Source organism: Pelodiscus sinensis, chromosome 4 (assembly GCF_049634645.1).
Source record: "Pelodiscus sinensis isolate JC-2024 chromosome 4, ASM4963464v1, whole genome shotgun sequence".
NCBI classification, from domain to species: domain Eukaryota; kingdom Metazoa; phylum Chordata; order Testudines; family Trionychidae; genus Pelodiscus; species Pelodiscus sinensis.
This window is the reverse complement of record NC_134714.1, coordinates 66,430,030-66,452,705: the sequence shown is the minus strand read 5'-3', so window position 1 is coordinate 66,452,705 and position 22,676 is coordinate 66,430,030. Positions and strand designations below refer to the sequence as shown.

Sequence of the window (22,676 nt, the reverse complement as noted above, 5' to 3'; positions counted from 1 at the left end):
ATACTCCTTGTGAAAAAATAGGCATTTTTTGTACAGAAAAGCCATTTATACATAAACATTCCCTTGTTTTAGGAGTAAAAAGGATGCCATCCAGATTCTTATTGTACTTTAACAGCCCTTGCACAGAAAGGTGCTAACACCACAATAGCAGTGAAGGCTACCTGTCGCACAATAACTGTCTGCCATGCAGAAAATGAGCTGTGTTTTTAGTAGAGTAACTTTTTTACGTGTAAAGTGCATGTTTAGGATTCTTTCCCAATACTGATTTGTGAGGCATTCAAGCACAGAATACAACTGCTTTCTTTTCATTAATGTTTTCAAAGACAGAAAAGATTGCTCTACTGTTGCCAGACATGCCATGTATTGTTATGTGCTCACCTGACCCTGAATGTTTTATTGACTACAAGCATAAATGGTAATTTGGAAATAACAGTCCAAACAGTAGTTTACTGAATTAATCCTTATAACTTGTTTCAAGTGGGTTATGTTTGCATCCCCCAAACTGAAAAATGGCACAATCCTCATAGTACTACCTTATTTCAAGGTGGAGGCTACTAAGTGTGTTATAAGGGATGGGCAGGATGGTGGTTTACTGGAGAAGGGATTGCAGCTGGGTTAGTGGGTGGGAGCTTGGGGAGCAGGAATTTGTGGCAGGAGGAGTGGCAGCATTTGACAGTGGAAAGACATTTGTCTGGAACAGGGATGTGTTGTTTTAGGACCTGGAGCTGGAAGTGAAGGAGAGGGTCTGTGGAGTGGTGGAGTAACAGGTCAGAAACAAGACTCCATTCCATGTGCTGCTGCATATACCTTCAGTTGACACTGAAAACAATGATCAGCAAGAGGATCAGGCCTAAAGGGATGGAAGGTTTCAGAGTGTGAGCTGAGTACGCTATCCTGCAAAGCTCCCACATGCAGATAACTCACTCTGACACTGGAAAAAAGTCCAAGCCTCTGTAATACCATCAGGCATTTAAAAGGAGCACTCATTACAGCAACACTACCTCACAATAACTGCATGCTTGTTACCCTACTCAGCCCAACATTTTTCAGCTCTATTGAAGCAGAGACCCACCTTGTCTTTTTTCTTTTTCTGAACCAAAAAAAAAAAGTGTTATTAGTAGATGTAGTTGTAGATTTAATACAAATTTTGTAAAGTTAGATAGGCAATGTCATTCTTGCTCTCTCTCATTTATTCTGTCCATTTAGCTACATTCATCCATCACTCACATTAGAGCTCTGTGGAGTAAAATATAGGAAGGCTGGGATTGCTATACCAGATCAGTTCAGTAGGTTTATCCACCGCGCTGCCCTGCCTGAATTGAGAAACTTCCACCTCAGCTCTGAATGTTCCACTTATTACAGCAAGCAGGTTACTGGAGATTGATACATCCATGTCCGCAAACCAACATCAAGATGTTAAGTGTATTTTTATCTTTAAAGAGTTCGTTTAATGTTACAGCAAATGAAAGGGTGGCAGTGGGCAAGGGTCAATAAAATTATGTTCCGAGTTGGACAGAGTACCCATCATTCCTTCCATTTTATTCTCTCAGTCCCTTTCTGCCTTCTTCTGAATATATTGCAGATAGCCCAAATAAAAGAGTTATTAGTTCGTGGATGTAATTGATATTCATTAAAATCATTGCTACCATTTGGATACATTTGCAGAATACTGGTACTTATCATCACACACCTATTAAAAAGGTGACACAAAGAAACATCATTCTGACTTTAACAGATGAGAAATCTCTTTCACATTAAATACCCTACAGCACAATTTAGGCTTTCTACAATAAACTAGCACACTCAATTCACAGATAAGAGGTTTTCTGCAAGGACTTTACTGTATGTTCCGTTACACTGCAAAATGAAGTTGGTGAGGGCAGATGTAATGGTGAAATTTTCAGGGCTGGTTAGTGCCTAAAACACTAATCTTCCATTGCTGAAAGTAGCTTTCAGGTCTGGCATGAAGTCATAATCATATAATGTAGTCTGTATCATAAGGGCACCATACATAAAACATAAGAACGGCCATACTGTATCAGACCCATGGTCCATCTAGCCCAATATCCTATTTCTCTGACAGATGCTTCATAGGGAATTAACAAAAACAGAGCAATGATTGATTGATCCATCTCCCTTCATCCAGTCCCATCTTCTAGCAGTCAGAGGTTTAGGTGCGCCCACGCATGACGTTGTGTCCCTGAGCATCTTGGCTAAAAAGCCATTGATGGATCTGTTCTCCATTTACTTACTTAATTCTTTTTCAAACTCAGTTATACTTTTAGGCTTTGCAACAACCTGTGGCAATTAGTTCCACATGATGACTGTGGGGCTAAATAATGAGAGTTAATGGGAATGATGTTAAGGGGATCATGAGAGGTGCCTGCTCTTGTCCTCTTGTTTCTTATTTTCTTAGACATGAAACTCTTTCCTACTTTCACACATAGCAGGAACCAGGGGTAGTGACTGTATGACATCAGACAGTAAAGCAGTGCATGCAAAAAACTGAAAGCAAAATATACTTACAGAAGGACGTTCTACTTCTATCTTGTTTTCAACTTCCCTAGAAAGAGGAAAAATTGTTTGAAGCAAAGAAGAAAAGGGCAATCCTCCTACCCGGTTTGTTTCTATAGTTGGTTTAGAGACAGCCATTTGAATTTTCAAAAGAGAACATGAGTTAGGGTTCAAACTGGCTTCTCCTTCTTCAGTGACAAAGCCCAGGCACAGCCCTTTGTTAACAAACTGAGCTGTGTACCCACATATCGCCTATGAGAGTGCCACTGTTTGGCATACATCCTGCTAGCTCAGAGGTGGGCAGTGCCAAGTGAGTTTTGTCATCTTGGGAAAACAAAACAAGCTAATTAGCTCTGAGCAAAGGGAATCCAGCTACCAAGTTTACTCATCTGTGGAGGAAGATAGGATCACCTAGGGAGGGTAACATATTGGGAGAGTGTGAGATGGATGATAGAATAATTGCTTAATTCCACAGTGTTTCTCTCATGGCCAAAGTTAGATCCAGCTCTCAAATGCAGATAGGAAAAAGCTATCCTTCTCCCAAAGCTTAAAAAACTGCTTCTTTTTCATAAGAGACCTAGAAGCCCATATCCCAAATAGAGAAGAACACAGAGAGACAGAGAGGGTGCAATCGCGTACATAATGGAATATGCGTGTTTGTGAGGGGTGGTGGTGGAAGGGGCATGTGAGTCATCATCATCTTCTTTTGTGTCAAATAGCCCTTAAACTTACTCTGAAAGGTTTCTTTTTTCTGAGAAGACTCTCAGGATGAACTCCCCCTCCTGGTGAGGTTCATATGTCGATGGGATGATGACATACTCACTGGGAGGCAGCCGGAAGCGTTCGGAGACTTCTCGTATGTTTATATATGACTTACTTCTAGCTTTGGAGGCATTGTAAAGGAAAAAATCCTTTTGTAAATGCTGCTTGTTACCATGCATCTGTAAACAAAAAAATCAAACATCTTGTCTTCAGCAAGATCTTACATAGCTCCCAGGTAGAACTAGCATAGATAGCATGTGACCATGGCAGAAAATGCCTATGAAATTAAAACTTTTCTGAGAAATACAAGGGACAGGAGACTTGATGGCTCAGGGTGCTGGTAACAGGTATAGAGCCTTTCACTGTAAGTCACCAACTAACTGGAAGCTGTTAGCATTTGATGGCTGCTGGATGGACAACTTGAAATGAGTGGGTTATCTTGAACGTATCCACATAACAAGGTATCCACATAACAAATGGCATTAACTGTTATCGTTCTTGGAATTATCAGCACAGAGGCTAGGATTGAATAAGTCAGGAGAATAAACTACCCTTTTAACCTCTACAGATTGTCCCACCAGAAAGGGTATTTGGCACACTGACACTGCTGCATATATTCTCTGGGTAAATTGAAGATTTCATTTTCCAGAGCTGTCAGTTGGGGGTCTTTTACCAGCACTAAATTCAATTTAATAATAATAAAATCTAATTTAAATGAAAAGAATTCTCACATTATTTGTGAGAATTTCCAATAACTTTTGCTAAATTCTTTTGCAATGCTATTGTGCTGATACAGGGATCAGATCCAAAAGAGTCTGGCTATTTTACAGGATCAGTGTTTTTGTCTCCAGGGCGATTTAAATGATCGCAGCTTCATTTACATTTACATGGCTGCCGCGCTGAGCCGACAAACAGCTGATCAGCTGTTTGTCGGCTCGCGCGCTAGTCTGGACGTTCCCCCTGTCGACATCAAAGCCCTTTGTCGGCAGCCCCGTTATTCCTCGTGGAATGAGGTTTACCGGGGCTGCCGACAAAGGGCTTTGATGTCGACAGGGGGAACGTCCAGACTAGCGCGCGAGCTGACAAACAGCTGATCAGCTGTTTGTTGGCTCAGCGCGGCAGCCATGTAAATGTAAATGAAGCCGCGATCATTTAAATTGCGGCTTCATTTGCCTTTGCTGAACAAACAAATCTACATGCCTCTGCCGACAGAGGCATGTAGTTTAGACGTACCCCTGGTGTTTTCAGTCTCCAAGTAAGATATCAGTTTCTCTGTGTGAATGCTGCTAGCAAAACGTCTATCTCCAAGGTTGTGCACACTGAAACAATGTTACTTCCAGTATTCCTGCAAGGCTGCAGGCTAATATAGCCTGTACTTCGAGCTGAATAGCAGGAAAATCTACTGCTGAATGACTCTTCCCTCATCAGCAAGTGCCAGGATGTCAATAGATGAAAACATGATAGGATTTAGAATGGAGGAGCCAAGGTTTTACAGCCCAATTAACAAGAAAAATAGAGAGAGAGAGAGATTTGTTAAAAACAAGGCTGATTATGTTACACATAATATAAAATTAAGACACTGCCCTTGGTGTTGGGCATGGTGGAAGGTGCAAAACGACCTAGCATCCGTAACATCCTGGTGGGCAAAATGGAAAGTCTGCACCAGATAAATAAAAACTTCAATTTTTAATGTAATTAACTATGAAAATAATACAGACAGTGTAAATGGCCGTGTCTCTAACTTGAAATCTAACAACCATGATTTGAGGATGTCAGTAATTCAGACACAGGGTTAGGGGGTCTTTTTTACAGGAGTGGTTCAAAATGGGATCCTGAAATTTCATTCCTCCCTTGGTGCAATTGTTCTAGGCTCAAATTTCCTTTGTAATTAGAAGGACTGGGAAGATAAAGCTTTTAAAATGAAAGCATAGGCTTTTTCTATATTAGCACTTTTGATGGCAAAATTTTGGTCAGTCAGGAGTGTAAAAATACTACATCCCCCAATTGACATAATTTTCACTGACAAAAGCACCACTGTGAACAGCTGTATGTTGGTGGGGTGGATTAATTATGCCGGTGAGAGAGCTCTCTCCTGCCGACATAAAGCAGCTATGCTGAAGACCTTACAGAGGTGCAGCTGCAGTCATGTAGCAGTGCTGCTGTAAGGTCTGTAATGTAGACATATCCCTAGATTCCAGAAGATAATTCTGCAGCAAGGAGTGAATTCTGGAACTCTATAGCAAGCTCCATACTGAAGATTACATAGGAATCAGACTGAAAAAGACATGGGTGGGATTCATACATAGGAGTAGCTGTGTTAGTCTGTAACTTTAAAAACAATGAGCAGTCCTGTGGCACCTTAGAAACTAACAAATGTATTAGGTCATGAGCTTTTATGGGTAAAACCCACTTCATCAGATGTATTGGAGTGGAAATTACACAGTGTGGGATATATATAACAGCACAAGTAGTTATCTGTCAATTGTAGGACCAGTGTTAATGAAGCTAATTAAGTCAGGCTACATGTATCTGATTCATAGCATTTGGTGTGGAAATGCAAATATCAAAGTCAGGGAAATTGCTTTTGTAGTGCATTAGCTAGTTAAGATGTTTATTCAAGCCTAATTTGATAGTGTTGAACTTGTAAATGAACTCCATTTCAGCTGTGTCCCTTTGTAATTGGGTGACAAAATTATTTTGTAGAATAAGGGCTACCTTTAAACCCATTACTGAATGTCCAGACAGGTTAAAATGTTCCCCAACAGGTTTAAGTGTGTTACCATTCCTGATGTTTGATTTGTGTCCATTTATCCTTTGGCACAGAGATTGTCCGGTTTGGTCATATACATGGTAGAGGGACACCGCTGGCACTTGGAGGCATATGTCACATAATAGATTAATATTGAGGAAAGGGGAAAGGAAAGAAACGAATATAAAACAAGAAATAAAAAGAGAAAATGTGAACTCACAATGTAGCTAATTGATACTCAAAGTAGAAAGGGTAAGACTGTCACTTGTGCTAAAACACTGAAAACAAGCCCAACTGGCTTATGTAGACAGGCACAACATTTATGTTATCTGAGAACTTTACACCAAGTTTCAATTCTTCTTCCATTCAGCTCATACCTCTTTTGGCACCTTAGAGAGAAATATAGGAGAGACACTGTTAGGGATGAAGTGAAAGTTGATTTCTTTACTTTATCTAGCTTTATAAGAACACATTAAAAAATTCTTGTTCTAGTTTCTAAGTATGCTGCCATCAATTACGCTTCTTCAAATCACATAAACATTTTGAACCAATCTCAGTCCTTTACTTAGAAAGAACTTCCTTTCAAACTCTTTTGGGTCCCCTAAAAAGTAAATCAAGCTTTACACTAAAACCTGGCTTTTGGAGGTACTGAGCAACACCATTTCCTGTTGGCATCAACAGGAAATGAAATTGTTCAATACCTTTGAAAATTAGGCCATGTACTTTAATTTCACCATGTCCTTTCAGTGATTCTCGTCACCATTAAAGGGTAATACCACTGGTGATACAGCATTTGCTTTTGATGGGCACAAACCCCTTAACCAAAGAGAAGTTCCAGATGCTACTAAAAAGTAAGGTGGGGAAGTCAGTAATGGGGATTGGAAAAGGTGATCTAGATAAAGTGACACAAGGCAAATCCTTAGCTGTAAATTAATATGTATTTAAACAAACGGAGAGACCTGAATTTCCCTACTCCCTTCATTCCATCCACCCTAGAAAAGTTTTTTTTCAGGTGCCACATTCTCTCTCCAGCCACTGAATAGTAAAAGCTACCACTCATTTCTTCACTATTGCTATCAGACTGCTTAGCCCCATTTACTGATAGGCATTACTGATACAATTTCTGGTTTGGTTTAAACCAGTCTTTGCCATGAAAGGCCTGCTACAGACCTACCAGTAAATATTAGACAATTCTATATCTCCATTTTGTTGCAGCTTCTCCGCTTACCACAGGAATAGTATTTTTTTAAAGTAGTGGAAATAAACTTCTTGCTGGAATTCTTGAAAGTGTTGTGTTTAAAAGCAAAATCTACAATTTATGGTGACATTATACAATTAGCTACTGTCCATGGAGGATATGTGCTGTTGGGCTGCAATTTGGGATCAGCTGAACTGTGTGGCACTGGTGCAATGAATGGCAACCTGATAATAATGGTACCTCATAAATGGCGAAGCCAATAGTGAGGAGGTTGGCTCCGAGTTTGCGCTCTTTTCTCCTGTTTTTCTGCATCAGTGCAACCAGGAAGCTGCAGACAACCTCATTATCTTCAGGATCGTCATCCTCTTCCAGGAGCTTCAAGCGATACTGAGGATTGGTCCAAAATGTATCTGCAAAACCCCAGGCCCCACCCCTAATCAATATATAACTTCAAATCTTTAAGATGATATTTACTGGGTAAGGCAGAACCTGTTTTATCTTCTGTTTATCATCTATTTCACTCCTGTTTTGCAGTTCTTGTCAGACAGGTAAAAAATTTAGTTTTTTGTTTATTTAAACACATTCCTTGTGCAGATGTTGATTTCTGAAAGCAAGAATGGATGTTGGCCTATAAAAGTGACTCTCACCATATGACTCCTATATGAGCTTATATTCTTATTTTATATAGTTACTGATTTTTGTGCTGCAGAGTTTGGTTTACGTTGTGTAGCCATTCTACTGTATTCCATACAGCAGGGCTTCCCAACCTGTTTGAAAGAAGACCCCTCTTTCCAGTAGGAATTATTACAGATACCCCAGTCATCAAGTCTTTTTCATCTTAGTACATTATAGCTTTATATTAGGATTTTTTTTTTTTTGGAATACAATGCCAAAGTCTAATTGCCAAGATTTCCCACCTCTCCAATATGTGTCTTGTTTAACTTGTGGATTGAAAGCCTAGATTTGCAGTAAGATGAACTAAAAAAAGAAGAATCTGGTGCACTTTTTCTGTTCTTTCTCCATTTCCATGCAAAGACAAATCTGGTGTTAACCTTTGCTGGCACAGAAAAGAATTGACTTCATGGCTCATTTCACATTCTAATGAAGATAAGATTGGCACTGCCCTATTCCAGAGCATCTGCCCCTTCCCAACAAACAACCTGCAAGGCAAATCAGAGTACCTTACATTTATAGTATTTAGAAAATTTTGTATCTTTAGTCCCCTACTGATTTATAAATGATGCATTGTAAAACTGAAACCAACACTAATTCAGAAACACTACCACATCTTTATAACACAGGGATCACTTCAGCCAGCACTGAAATGCAGCTACCCCATGTGAAATGCAACAGTTGTTTTACAGCAACATTGCAAATGTGTACAATTCAGGGCAAGAAGCCAAGAAGAATATTACATCTCACTGAATCACCTGTGGAAATTAAAGTTGGGAGATTGTAAATATCTACAATAAAATTAGGCAAGCACCCAGCAGTTAACATCTGTTCTCTCACAACACATGCCATGGAATATTTGAACAACACGTGGTTAGGGCCTTTTGGGTTTACACCTCTTTTGGTAAATGGTACTTGCAGGAGCAAAGTGTTCCTTAACACCATACTGTGGTGTTACCTCAGTACAGACTCAGGAAAGTGCCAACTACCAAATCAACACCATGTTTTTCAGAATCTAGATTTTTGTTGTTGACAAAAAAAGTGCTGATTAAACTGCTGCATGATTCAGCATAACCTGTGAAATCTGACATGTCTGCTGGCTAAGGGAGTTTGATTCTACTAGACGAGATTTTATTTACCTGGATAATTACGACAACCTCCTCCAGAGCAGCCTCTCACCCAACGCCCTTCATTGACTGAAACAGTCCAAGTGTGGAGCTTATCAGCCTCCAGAGTATCAGGTGTGATGTTACAGATCTCAAGCTTGGTGAAGTACCTCATGAAATCTTCAAATGACATCCTGAAAAGCAGGGAAAGGAACAGAGAAAACAAAGTATATCCAAAGAATAGGGGTAGACAGATAAAAAACTTGGACTCTGGGTTCACATTGAAAATGGATCCTTTTATCTCCACCCCAAAAATTCAATAATACAAAATCACATGTAAAAGATTAAGTTTATAAAGATTAAAAATCATCTTAGTTTTTATGCCCACTTCCTTGTGCATCACTTTGACACTGTGCATGCAATAGACACTCTGTCATTCCTGTTAATAGGGAAACTTGGCAGTCCTCCTTTTTACTTGCTGGCTCCCTAAAATGCTGTATATATGGAAAATCCAATTGAATTTTCTCATCCTCTTTAAAGCCCTAAAGGAGGGCTTTAAACTAGGTTCGATGGGGACAGGTGAGCAAAGCCCACGGGTAAATGGAGAACATGGAGACCTGGGAGACGTGTTGGAAATGGGAGGGAGCGTGGGCTATAATGGCAGAGAGAAAGAAGGGTCAGGGCAAAACTGGGAGGCAAGGTCAAATCAGTATCTTAGATGCCTATATACAAATGCCAGAAGTATGGGTAATAAGCAGGAAGAACTAGAAGTGCTAATAAATAAGTACAATTATGACATTGTTGGCATCACAGTAACTTGGGATAATACACATGATTGGAATGTTGGGATGGAGGGATACAGCTTGCTCAGGAAGGATAGACATGGAAAAAAGGGAGGAGGTGTTGCCTTATATATTAAAAATGAACACACTTGGGCTACGTCTACACTGGCATGATTTTCCGGAAATGCTTTTAACGGAAAAGTTTTCCGTTAAAAGCATTTCCGGAAAATTGCATCTAGATTGGCAGGACGCTTTTCTGCAAAAGCACTTTTTGCAGAAAAGCGTCTGTGGCCAATCTAGACACACTTTTCCACAAAAAAGCCCCGATCTCCATTTTCACGATCGGGGCTTTTTTGCAGAAAAGAAATCTCTGCTGTCTACACTGGCCCTTTTGCGCAAGTCTTTCGGAAAAAGACTTTTGCCCGAATGGGAGCAGCATAGTATTTCCGCAAAAGCACTGACAATCTTACATGAGATCGTCAGTGCTTTTGCGGAAATTCAAGCGGCCAGTGTAGACAGCTGGCAAGTTTTTCCGCAAAAGCAGATGATTTTGCGGAAAAACTTGCCAGTCTAGACACAGCCCTGTAGTGAGGTGGAGATGGACATAGGAAACGGAAGTGTTGAGAGTCTCTGGGTTAGGCTAAAATGAGTTAAAAACAAGGGTGATGTCATGCTAGGAGTCTACTACAGGCCACCTACCTAGGTGGAAGAAGTGGATGAAGCTTTTTTTAAACAACTAACAATATCATCCAAAGCCCAAGATTTGGTGGTGATGGGGGACTTCAACTATCCAGATATATGTTGGGAAAATAACACAGCAACACACAGACTATCCAATAAGTTCTTGGACTGCATTGGAGACAACTTTTTATTTCAGAAGGATGAAAAAGCTACCAGGGAGAAAGCTGTTCTAGATTTGATCCTAACAAATAGGGAGGAACTGGTTGAGAATTTGAAAGTGGAAGGCAGCTTGGGTGAAAGTGATCATGAAATCATAGAGTTCACAATTCTAAGAAAGGGTAGAAGGGAGAACAGCAAAATAGAGACAATGGATTTCAGGAAGGCAGATTTTGGTAAGCTCAGAGAGCTGATAGGTAAGGTCCCATGGGAATCAAGACTGAGGAGAAAAACAATGGAGGAGAGTTGGCAGTTTTTCAAAGGGACATTATTAAGGGCCCAAAAGCAAGCTATTCCACTGTGTCAGAAAGATAGAAAATATGGCAAAAGACCGCCTTGGCTTAACCATGAGATCTTGCATGATCTAAAAATAAAAAAGGAGTCATATAAAAAATGGAAAGTAGGACAAATTACAAAGCATGAATATAGGCAAATAACATAGGAATGCAGGGGCAAGATTAGAAAGGCAAAGGCAAAAATGAGTTCAAATTAGCTATAGGAATAAAGGAAAACAAAAAGACTTTTTATAAATACATTAGAAGCAAGAGGAAGACCAAGGACAGGGTAGGCCCACTGCTCAGTCAGGAGGGAGAAACAGTAACAGGAAACTTGGAAATGGCAGAGATGCTTAATGACTTCTTTGTTTCGGTCTTCACCGAGAAGTCTGTAGGAACACCTAACATAGTGAATGCTGATGGGAAGGGGGTAGGTTTAGAAGATAAAATTAAAAAAGAACAAGTTAAAAATCACCTAGAAAAGTTAGATGCCTAGATGTATAACAAGTGGGGTTCCGCAGGGGTCTGTTTTGGGACCGGCTCTGTTCAATATCTTCATCAACGATTTAGATAGTGGCATAGAAAGTATGCTTATTAAGTTTGCAGATGATACCAAGCTGGGAGGAGTTGTGACTGCTCTGGAGGATAGGGTCATAATTCAAAATGATCTGGACAAAGTGGAGAAATGGTCTGAGATAAACAGGATGAAGTTTAATAAAAACAAATGCAAAGTGCTCCACTTAGGAAGGAACAATCAGTTTCACACATACAGAATGGGAAGCGACTATCTAGGAAGGAGTATGGCAGAAAGGGATCTAGGGGTTATAGTGGACCACAAGCTGAATATGAGTCAGCAGTGTGATGCTGTTGCAAAAAAAGCAAACATGATTCTGGGATGCATTAACAGGTATGTTGTGAGCAAGACACGAGAAGTCATTCTTCTGCTCTACTCTGCGCTGGTTAGGCGTCAGTTGGAGTATTGTGTCCAGTTCTGGGCATCGCATTTCAAGAAAGATGTGGAGAAATTGGAGAGGGTCCAGAGAAGAGCAACAAGAATGATTAAAGGTCTAGAGAATATGACCTGTGAAGGAAGGCTGAAAGAATTGGGTTTGTTTAGTTTAGAAAAGAGAAGATTGAGGGGGGACATGATAGCAGTTTTCAGGTATCTAAAAGGGTGTCATAAGAAGGACGGAGAACACTTGTTTATCTTGGCCTCTGAGGATAGGACAAGAAGCAATGGGCTTAAACTGCAGCAAGGGAGGTTTAGGTTGGACATTAGGAAAAAGTTCCTAACTGTCAGGGTGGTCAAACACTGGAATCAATTGCCCACAGAGGTTGTGGAATCTCCATCTCTGGAGATATTTAAGAGTAGGTTAGATAAATGTCTATCAGGGATGGTTTAGACAGTATTTGGTCCTGCCATGAGGGCAGGGGACTGGATTCGATGACCTCTCGAGGTCCCTTCCAGTCCTAGTATTCTATGAGTCTATGATTCTCCCTCTGCTGGAAGGACAAGACCAGGCTGGCCTGTATGTTGACAGAATGACTGTGTAGGAATCAAAAGCATGAGTTCAAGTAGTCAATTGCATTATAAATCTAAGGGTATCCTAGACTGGTGGTACAAGTGGTGGAACACAAGTGGTGTGAAAAAACACTAAGAATTTACTGTACAGTAAAATGGTCAGACAATTTTAATATGACCTTTCTATTGCTAACAAGATTTTCTGTATAGTCTGGGAATATTATTTTAGTTCCTAGACAAAGCTACTATGGAAGTGATACAAGCACCAATGCTGTAGTTTGGTTTGATTTCACTCTGGAAGGTTGTGCTTCTATAGCCTGCTTGATATTTAAAGGATGCTTCAGTATTTTGACATTCAGTTTGTTTTTTAACTACAGTTATCAAGTTTGAGTACTTGACTGTGTGGAACTTTGAAAAATGTAATGTTGATATCTATGTCTAATAGGGATGTTAACAAGTGTGCAATTCATTAATTGTATAGTCGACAAAAATTTTGTGGATTACATGATTAATTGATAAGGGATAGCTCTGCTCCTGCCAGGTCCAGCAACTACCCCTGCACTTGTACTGCTGAGCCAAAGCAGGGGTTGATGACGGTCTCTGTACTGACAGCTGACAACGCAGGTAGGCTGGTTCAATCGCGGCTCGTGCCAGGACCCGGCATCAACCCCTGTTACAGCTCTGCACTACAAGCTAAGGATGTTAAATTGCAGTTAATTGACTAGTCAAGTAGTCGATGGAATTTCCATTGACTAGTCGATAGGCACTTCTGCGTTCCTCCTTTGAAATGTACAAGAGCCCCTACTGACTTTGGGCTGCACACGGGTGCCTGTTTTGAAATGTACAAGAGTCCCCAGAGGGGACTCGTGTGCATTTCAAAGCCATGGAGCCTGGGGTCAGCTGTTCTGCATGCCACACGGAACCCAGGATCAGCTGGAGCGGCACTTCCCCGGAACCCAGGGTCAGCTGGAGCGTGGGGGAGCTTTGTATTTCAAATGGACAGCACTGTGAAGCCTGAGATCAGCTGGGGACTCTCCCTCTGACTCCAGGTTCCACACGGCATTTCCCCACAACCCGGGGTCAGCTGGGAAGTGGGGAAATGCTACACGGAGCACGGGATCCTCAGCTGACCCCAGACTCTGGGTGCTTTGTCGTTTTAAAGGGGCAGCGTCGCACAGCAGATCCTTGGCTCAGCTGTGCGGCACTGCCTCTTTGAAGTACCCCTTCCCGCCTCTTTGCTGCCTCTAAATCATAGAGGTAGTGGTGGTGGTGGTGGGGACGGGAATCGATGAGTAACATCCTTACTATAAGCACTAAGAGCGAGCATGGGGGTTGATGCCGGGACTGAGCCAGCCTTTCAGCCAGCCTGTAAAAAATTGACTTACGGGGGGGGGGGGGGGGGGGTGATGTTGCCTGTAATCAACAGCATTAACCAATAAGCATCCGCTTATCAGTTAATTGTTTAGTCAACTACACTATTACATACATAGTGTCTATGATGTCACTTTTACTTTTATATTAGAGAAGGGCATGAATTAAAAGTCTCTGTCTACTCATTCTCATTTGTTGGGGGTACTTGAAATCTAAACTTGGATTACACTTTGCAAATGTGTCAAGCCCAAAGATGGATTAGGACACCCATAACTTTGGGATGTTTGAAACGTAGATCCAGATCTGCTTCTGAATTTTGTGGCTTGATGCCATCTCTCAGGGTATGTCTACACTACCCCGCTAGTTCGAACTAGCGGGGTAATGTATGCATACCGAACTTGCTAATGAAGCCCGGGATTTGAATTTCCCAGGCTTCATTAGCATAAAGCCGGCTCCGCCATTTTTAAAAGCCGGCTAGTGCGAACCCCGTGCCGCGTGTAGCCGCGCGGCACGGGGTTCGCACTAGCCGGCTTTTAAAAATGGCGGAGCCGGCTTTATGCTAATGAAGCCTGGGAAATTCAAATCCCGGGCTTCATTAGCAAGTTCGGTATGCATACATTACCCCGCTAGTTTGAACTAGCGGGGTAGTGTAGACATACCCTCATTTATTTATTTATTTGCATGGATACCTAAAAAAAATCCCACACAAATTAAATCACTCATTTTTTTTCTTCTAAAGATACAATAGATTTGTGCTACTCAGTTTTTTCATCATATGACGCTCACTTTGAATATACCTCCCATGTCAGCTACATGCTACACCTACACTTGTAGCTGGGAATATGAATTCCAGTTTGAGTAGATGCACTCATGCCAGCACTTGTTTATATTGGAACTTGAAATTTGGCAGCTGGGGAAAGGGTTTGTCACCCTGCTGTCAGTGGCGTACATTTTTTACAGTTCTCTGGAAAAACAAACACATTTGGCCAAATTGTAAGTTTCTAAAAAAAATCTCAGTTTGCACATGCTCATCAGAGCACTGGTAGTAAGAATGTCTGTGCAACCTTAACTTGTGGAGTGATGGTTCTTTCTGGAATTTCTAGGAGCTCTCACATGTACCCAGTGAAGCACAGACATAGAAAAACTTCTGGGGAAACAACATCTGAGATGGAAGGTGTGTCCTCACCAGAACTCCCCATCCTCTTCAATATTGTGCTGTAGTCGGATTTTCTCTGCTTTGTCAATTAAGGTCCATTCATCTGAACTGCAAAAGAATAAACCAGAATCTCTTGCATTTTGCAACACATAGTTATTCAAGAAATTGCTAATACTTAATGTAAGCCCTCCGGTGTACAATGCCAACAGCTGGGACAAAAATTTCCTAATTCCTAATCGTCTTACAGCGATGAATGGTAGGTTTTTGTTGTTATATCTTAAACATCCCAGACAGTCTCCCTCTTCCTGCCTCCTTTAATGCTGATATGAGAAACAAGTTTGATTCAATTCTCTTATTCTGTGCTGTCGACTTTACCACAATCACCACCTTTCCACCATCCCCACAGGCAAGGAAGTGTACAAACACCTCAGGCTTTAGTTTCTATTGTATGTTTCTAGCTCTCAGCAATCCGCCCTACTGTAGCTCTTTGATTAGGTAAGCGATGGAAAGGGATGCAAGCTCCAGCCCTATTTTAAGATCAGTTGAGGCTCCTATTTGCCAACCTCCATGAGAAATCTTTCCTTCTTCCTCACACACTTGCTCTCAGAGCCTCTCTCCTCCTGCTATTCTGTTCATTCCTGACTGGCACATGAACCACCATTCAGGGAGGCCAGATCCCAGCCCTGCTCTTTCTGCTCGAGGCCCTGTCTTTCACCCTTCCATCTGCCAGAGCCAAGGCTTCCACTGCAGCTGCTGGCCCCTCTGCCCAAGAGTGGCCCTGGCTTGGCCTCCTAAGCGTCCCTAGCCCCAGAGCACTGGGCATGTGGCACCACCTGCCCCCAAGTCCTGGGCCATTGGGTGGCCCACCTTAGACCCAGCCTCAGGTTCCTTTGGGGAAGGGGAGCAGCCTGGTTTGGAACCACAGGGGAAGAGTGGGAAGCAGAAGGCAGCCTTGGAATGAAGCATGGGTGGGGTCACCCATGGCCTTTTGAAGGGGCTTTGCATCCCCTGGCCTGTGATACCCATCACCCATGAATGCATTAGCAGACTCTCTCTCATTCCAGGTCCCAGTCTTGTCTATGTCTGCAAGAGAACTCAACAGGCAGGAGAATCTATTAGCTGAACCATTAAGCCAGGGTCTTTTCTCTCCCTTTGTCATCAAGAGTCCTCTTCCCTGAGTAGCTATTGTATTTTCTTACAATTCTGTCCTGCCTAAAGTAATCCCCCAACTAAGCACTCAGTGCAGCCTTCAGAAAAATAGATACTTTCCTATTGCAAGTACAGGTGTCAGTACTAGTGCACGGACAACACACACACTGGCTGTGTCTAAACTGGCCAGTTTTTCTGGAAAATCAGCCGCTTTTCCGGAAAAACTTGCCAGCTGTCTACACTGGCCGCTTGAATTTCTGCAAAAGTACTGACAATCTCATGTAAGATTGTCAGTGTTCTTGCAGAAATAGTATGCTGCTTCCGTTCGAGCAAAAGTCCTTTTGGGCAAATCTTTCGCGCAAAAGGGCCAGTGTAGACAGCTCAGATTTGTTTTCTGCAAAAAAAGCCCCAATCGCAAAAATGGCGATCGGGGCTTTTTTGCAGAAAAGCGCGTCTAGATTGGCATGGACGCTTTTCCGCAAAAAGTGCTTTTGCGGAAAAGCGTCTGTGCCAATCTAGACGCTCTGTTCCGAAAATGCTTTTAATGGAAAACTTTTCTGTTAAAAGCATTTCCAGAAAATCATGCCAGTCTAGACACAGCCACCTTGTTTTAGGTCGTAGGACACAATCATAGAACAAGCACAATGCATGTAAAATGACATGACATTTAAAACCACACGTTATAGATTCCTATGTTTGCTTTTCACCTACCGGTCGCTCCAGGCTCCTTTCCATTCCACCTGTCCCCACGGGTTCCTCAGCCGCACTAGCTTTATTTTTCCTGCTTTAAATGATGTCTTGTTAAAAAAGAAAACATGATTGTATGCATTTAGTGCATTATTAACACTCCTCTGCCCCTCCCAGCCAATAACTTAATGAGTTTCTACCTCTCCTTTTTCAAGGAACCTTTTGTTTATTTTAATGCTTATTTTGCTCACAAAAACTTATGTCTCCATGTTTTGACAGTACCATATATTAGCACTGTCCTAAACAATGGCTTGTTCCTATCTATAGGGAAGAATAAATCCATATGTACCTCTTCCACTGCAGTAACTGAATAGGCATGTCCTTTGACTAGTCCACAAGTCATGCGTGTCTCAAACTGCATTGGGACTATAGTCTGTAAAAGATGGAATAAAAACAGTATGAAGCACATAACCGACCCATTCCTGTATTTAAGGCAGCCATGTTCCCTCTTCACTGCTCTAAGTCAACAAACATGTCCCTTGGAAATTAGGACAATACCCATTTGCTTCTCTGTCATAGGATCATAGATTTTAGCATGGGAAGAGACCCATAAGTCACAGAATTAATCTAACTGCATGGTTAAGTTATAGTCTGACCCTAAGAGAAGCTGTACGAGATACAGCTCAGTGTACCAAAGGATGTGGTGGATTATCCATCACCTGAAGTCTTCAAGATTGGATGTCTTTCTTAAAAAATGTTGTAGTTCAGCCATAAAATATGAACTTAATAGAAGAATTACTGAATAAAATTCTTTTGGCCTAGTTGATTGATGTAATTCCTTATACACTCAAAAGTCAATGCATTTATGAAACATAATAAACTGATTTTTTAAAATTATTTAATACACAGGTTAAAGAAAGAATTTCCATATAACTTGGCATAATGCTTATATTATCCAAAGGTACATAGTTTGATTTTAAAAGTCATAAAAATACACATAGTACATAATCTTCAATATCCATCCTTAAGGTCTAGACAGTGGCACTTTTTTGGGATACTTCCAGTAAACTAAAATAGCATTTTCTGCATCTTAACAGCATGCCTGTTATTTCGAAATAGCTTTCAAAATAACGGTTGCACTATTTCAACGTCCCTGTAAGGATAAAGGGATGTTTTGGAATAGCTCTCTCTTTTGAAATTAATTCAAAATAAGCTACACAATTTGCATAGCTCAAATTATATAGCTTATTTTGAGCTAAGGATGCAGTGTAGATGCACCCTAAGTGTTGTATAATTAACAAAGGTTAAACAATGACATAGCACTGTTACTGGAAGAGAGAAGTTGAGTCCTTACTTCCTGACACTTTTAGTTGTTGCTTCTCTAGTGGTAGCAAATTGTATATATGAGTTCTGTGACAGCTGCTAATCTAGGGCAGGTTTACACTACCATGGTAAGTCAATCAGAGTTACACTACTTCAAGTTATGTGAATAATGTAACCAAACTCAATGTAGCTTAGGTTGACTAACCACGGTATAGACACCACACCACACTGTGTCAACAGTAGACACTTTCCTGCCAACTTACTTTACTCTTCTAAGGGAGCTGGAGTACCAGAGAGCACTCTGCCATTGACTTAGCAGGTCTTCACTAGACCTGCTAAATGGAAACTGCTGCATCAATCACAGCAATGCCAAACTACCAATAAGTGTGGATATGATCAATGTCTTGTGTAAGTTCAGGCTTGCCAATGGTGGTGGGGGAGCGGGGGCGAGGTCAACTGTCTCTTGGCCCAGTGATTCAAAGAGGCCCAGAGCTCTGGGCCATTTTAAAGCACCATCTGAACCCTGCATGGTGTACTCTGGGTGGCACTGAGTGTTGCTTGGGGGAGGCTAGTCACCAGCCCAGCCCCTTCTGCCTAAGGCCTTGCCCCTTCCAGGAGTACAAAGACACACACCTCCCTCACTGCCTTGCCCAAGGGCCCAGCATATGTGTCGGCCCCCCCCTGTGTGAGGTATACGTATCATCAGATCTTGAAAGGCTTAAAATCATTTAGTATCTAAGCACACACAGATCCCCAAAACTTTTCAGAACATTTTTTTTTAATCTTCAACTGATCTTCAATGCAATGTGTTAAGGGTTTCAAAACATGGTTGCTGTGATGTCCTCCCTGTAACTATACCAGTTAGAAGAGCTGTGAGACCGGGGACAGAAGATCAGCATCGCTTGAGGCATACAAACCCAGGCTGGCCTTTCATCTACGCTTTGGAACTCTAGAGCCGGGTCAATCTGTGGCATGCTATTCACATTCTTCACCATTCGGGCGATTAATTCCCCAAGATCACTTTGAGGAGCACTCCCATATGAAAAGCCCATATTGTCCTGGTACAGAAAATGAGAGAAGAAAGTGTTACATGGAAAGTGAATTAGTGAAGGAAGAGAGGAGGAGAAAAAAAAACTTAAATAAAAGAAAGAAAAATGAGAAAGGGATGGAAGATGATAAGCTTAAGTAGAGAATTTCCATTTTCCCACATTACATGCCAGAGGAGCTGCTCTTTTATCTTAACAAAGGATTAAACAATGACACAAGAGCAGCAGTGCTACTATTGTAGCTCTAAAGTCCTAAACTCTTATTGACATGAACTGTGTCTCTAACTATTATGACAGCTCTGCACAGAGGTCAAAGAGAAATGGGAGATTTGTGGTTAAAGGGCACTTAGCTCTACTTCACAAAAATCATACACTGCCCCCCATCTCCAACTTGAAGAGTTTCCACCTCAGTGAGGACACCTCCTTCCAGAAAGAAAGGGCAGTGTCCCATCTGATTACCTGCCTTTGTGTGACACTGTGTCGCTATGAAATTATGTCACATTATGAAGTGAAGTCATATCCAGAAATGATTATGTGAGGCAATGTGAAAGTGTGGTGCAATACAACATCAGGTGAAAGTTCTGAGAAGGGTCTCCAGAAGATGATTCAGAACTCAAGCCCACTGAAATGTGGACATTTCCCTCTTTTTTCCTGTTGTAACCTCTGTAACTAATGGTTCTGAAAAAGCAGAACTTCATTAGGTAGTCAGGAATCTTGCAGAAAAAGCCAAGTAGACGTATACAGAGTGAGTAATTAATTAATTAATTAGTTAATTTCCCCTCTATATTTGGATGTACTTAGCTTTTAATTGTAATTATTTCATGTGTAAGTTTTGTCCATTTATTTTTGTCCTTTTTTGCATCATTTTTCTGGCACATTAATCAATACCAGTGGCAGTGCATTAATATGACTCCCTCAGTTGCATGTGTTTCCTCTGGCATCAGGGCCAGGATATAGATTTGATCTTTGTAGGCTTCAAGAAAATTAAAGACTCAGAAATTCTGTGCTGATTAATCTTGCTTTAAAATTCCATAGCACTCTGCTTCTCCCGCAAAGCGGTATACAACAGCAGTCCAAGAGTCCTGGATTCTATTTCCAACTAAGCCACTGGCCTACTAAGTGACCTTGGGCAAGTCACTCCCACTCCCCCCACTTGTGCCTTAGTTTCCCATCTCTAAAATGAGGATGATGATACTGGCCTCTTTTGTAAAACACTTTGAAATTTAGGGATGCAACGGGCAAACAGAGGCATGGGGGTTAAGTGACTTGCTTCAAGACACACAGCTGGGCCCTCCTGCAAGCCCTTCTGCATCTGTGGAACCCACTGAAGTCAGTGGGGTTCTGTGTGTAGAGGAGCAGAGCAACTCACAGGATCAGGGCCTGAAGTCCTAAAGTTGGGAAAAGAACTGATGACTGCTAGCTCACAATCCCTTGCTCAGACCACAATACAAGTTTTCTTACTCCTTGTGGTACAAATCTTGAGGCCTTAATTTAGCCCATACGTAAAGCAACTTCTAAGGACTACAGTGGGAGTTCGTCTGCATGTGGACTGAATGAAAACTGAGTAAAAACCTCAGAATTTAGGTCCCTTCTCTTTACAAGCTATAATAAATCAAAACATTTCCAGTATAACATTTTGGGGTTTTGTGAAGCCAGAGGCATAGGGAACATCTTTTGAACATCCCACATTCTTCTTTGGGTGTGGACAATTCTTGTCAACTTTTCCAAAGAGCCAGCCATCAGTAATGTAATAGAAACTCTCACCTTTCCTGGTGGAGTTTCTCAGACCTAACAGAGATTCTTTTGCCTTAGAAATAGATTTGCACTATGTCCGTTTAGCAAAGCACTTGAAAAAGACGTTTGTGACTGACCCCTGACTTAGAGACCCCACTCCTTTACAGTCACAATATACAAGGGACTTACATCAATGGAGCAGGCCATGAGTGATCCTCTGTCACTGGCATGTTTCATGATTTTGTATATATCTTTCGGTGCATCTTTTATCTCATAGAACTCAGTCACTCCACCTGTGAAATCTTCCATAGCCTCTGTAGTATTGCCTCCTTTCAAAGCCTCATAAGATCCGTGGAGTCTTGGAACAGTGAAAAAAAAAAGTTATACCAGAAACAATCTTGCCTTGGTTCTATTTCATCATTTTGATAAAGGTCATGTTGAAAATGTTAATTTATGTCACTCACTTATATCTACAAAAATAAGATGTTTGGGGTTTTTTAAGAACTAAGTGCTGACATCTGGTTAAGCAGCAGGCCAAACTCTGAAAACTGCTCTACACAGCTTATTACACCCTACCCCAAGTCTAAGCCACTAGAAAACCATGGGAAAATGTTGTCTGCATGTACAGATTTTTTCAAAGAGGGGCTTGTGCAAGAGACATCCAACAACATTTCTGCATTATGGCTTGTCTCTATAATGACTTGGAAGAGAATTGTGTGAACTCTTGCATACAGACACACCATCACCGCCCCACAGAGAGTGTAAGGCTATTGGAGACACATTGCAATTCTAAAGCATTCCTTTACTTTGCATAAGCCTTTTCCAGCAGAGCACTCCAGAATTCATTGCGCTGGGAGGATTTGGTGAAGACCAGCTGGTTGTTATATGTTGGTAAAAAGTCGTCAACAACAACGTCCACCCAGTCTCCATAGCGCCAGAACTGAAGAAAAGCGTACAGAAAAATATATTAGTGAGTATGGTAGGAGGGAAATCTGTCTTGAGATTTAGAAGAGCCATGAATTTAGTCTATTTCCTAAACATTTTTGGAGGTCTCTGCATTCGAGATCTGCTTTCCAGAAATGCTGACTACCAACAGCCCTAATTTATGTCAGTGGGAACTGTGGGTGCTCGGCCTTGGTGTTAGAAGACTAAAAGACATAATAGTTAGACAAGCAAAAATTCAAAGTGAGAGTCCCCTTCTTACACCAGGCCCTTTGAGCTGCCCACCCAAAATGTCCATCTTAATCCACACCATTCTCTCTTTAACCCCCTCCTTCCTACCCTAATTTCTGAAGTGTCTACCTCCTCCTTCCCCTGGAGTCTGATTCTTCCCTGACTGGCAGCAATGGCTTCTGTGCAGCCCTGTAACTGCCAAACCCTGCCAGGATTGGTGGGTTGGGCTTTCTGCCATGTGGTGGACCTTGTGCTACACTGGCCCTTGTGTTGTGATAGAATAGAGAACGCAGTTTCCAGTAGTCCCTCCACACTTTCCCAGGAATCACACATCCATCCAGATTACAAACAGCTGGTGAAGGGGAAGAGGTTGAGAAGAGACATTGTAAAACTGCAATGACACCTGCAAGTGTGGTAGATGGACCGAGTTCGCTCCTGCAACACACACAGCCCTGCATGGAGTCTTTTCAGAAACAGGGTTACAGGTAACATTGATCATTTTCTATCAGTGTATAATCAATCCTTTTACAATATGACCTCAATAGAGATCAGCTGTTTGA

The 22,676-nt window shown here is 41.5% G+C and overlaps 1 protein-coding gene across 4 annotated transcripts in view; it reads right to left on the bottom strand.

The window, feature by feature from the left end:
- Positions 1-22,676, bottom strand: part of CAPN3 (calpain 3) — a 54,926-nt gene that overhangs the window by 18,102 nt on the left and 14,148 nt on the right. Inside the window, exons 4-15 of one of the 4 annotated variants that reach the window (XM_006130355.4) lie at positions 21,750-21,883; positions 21,133-21,301; positions 19,081-19,221; positions 17,190-17,273; positions 16,865-16,950; positions 15,035-15,112; positions 9,035-9,195; positions 7,464-7,633; positions 6,403-6,414; positions 3,247-3,455; positions 2,527-2,563; positions 1,073-1,090 (exon numbers count right to left, since the gene is read on the bottom strand). In XM_006130355.4, coding sequence (XP_006130417.1) covers positions 1,073-1,090; positions 2,527-2,563; positions 3,247-3,455; positions 6,403-6,414; positions 7,464-7,633; positions 9,035-9,195; positions 15,035-15,112; positions 16,865-16,950; positions 17,190-17,273; positions 19,081-19,221; positions 21,133-21,301; positions 21,750-21,883 — 1,299 coding nt within the window. The other 3 variants (XM_006130358.4, XM_014577144.3, XM_075927233.1) reach the window with 3 other exon arrangements.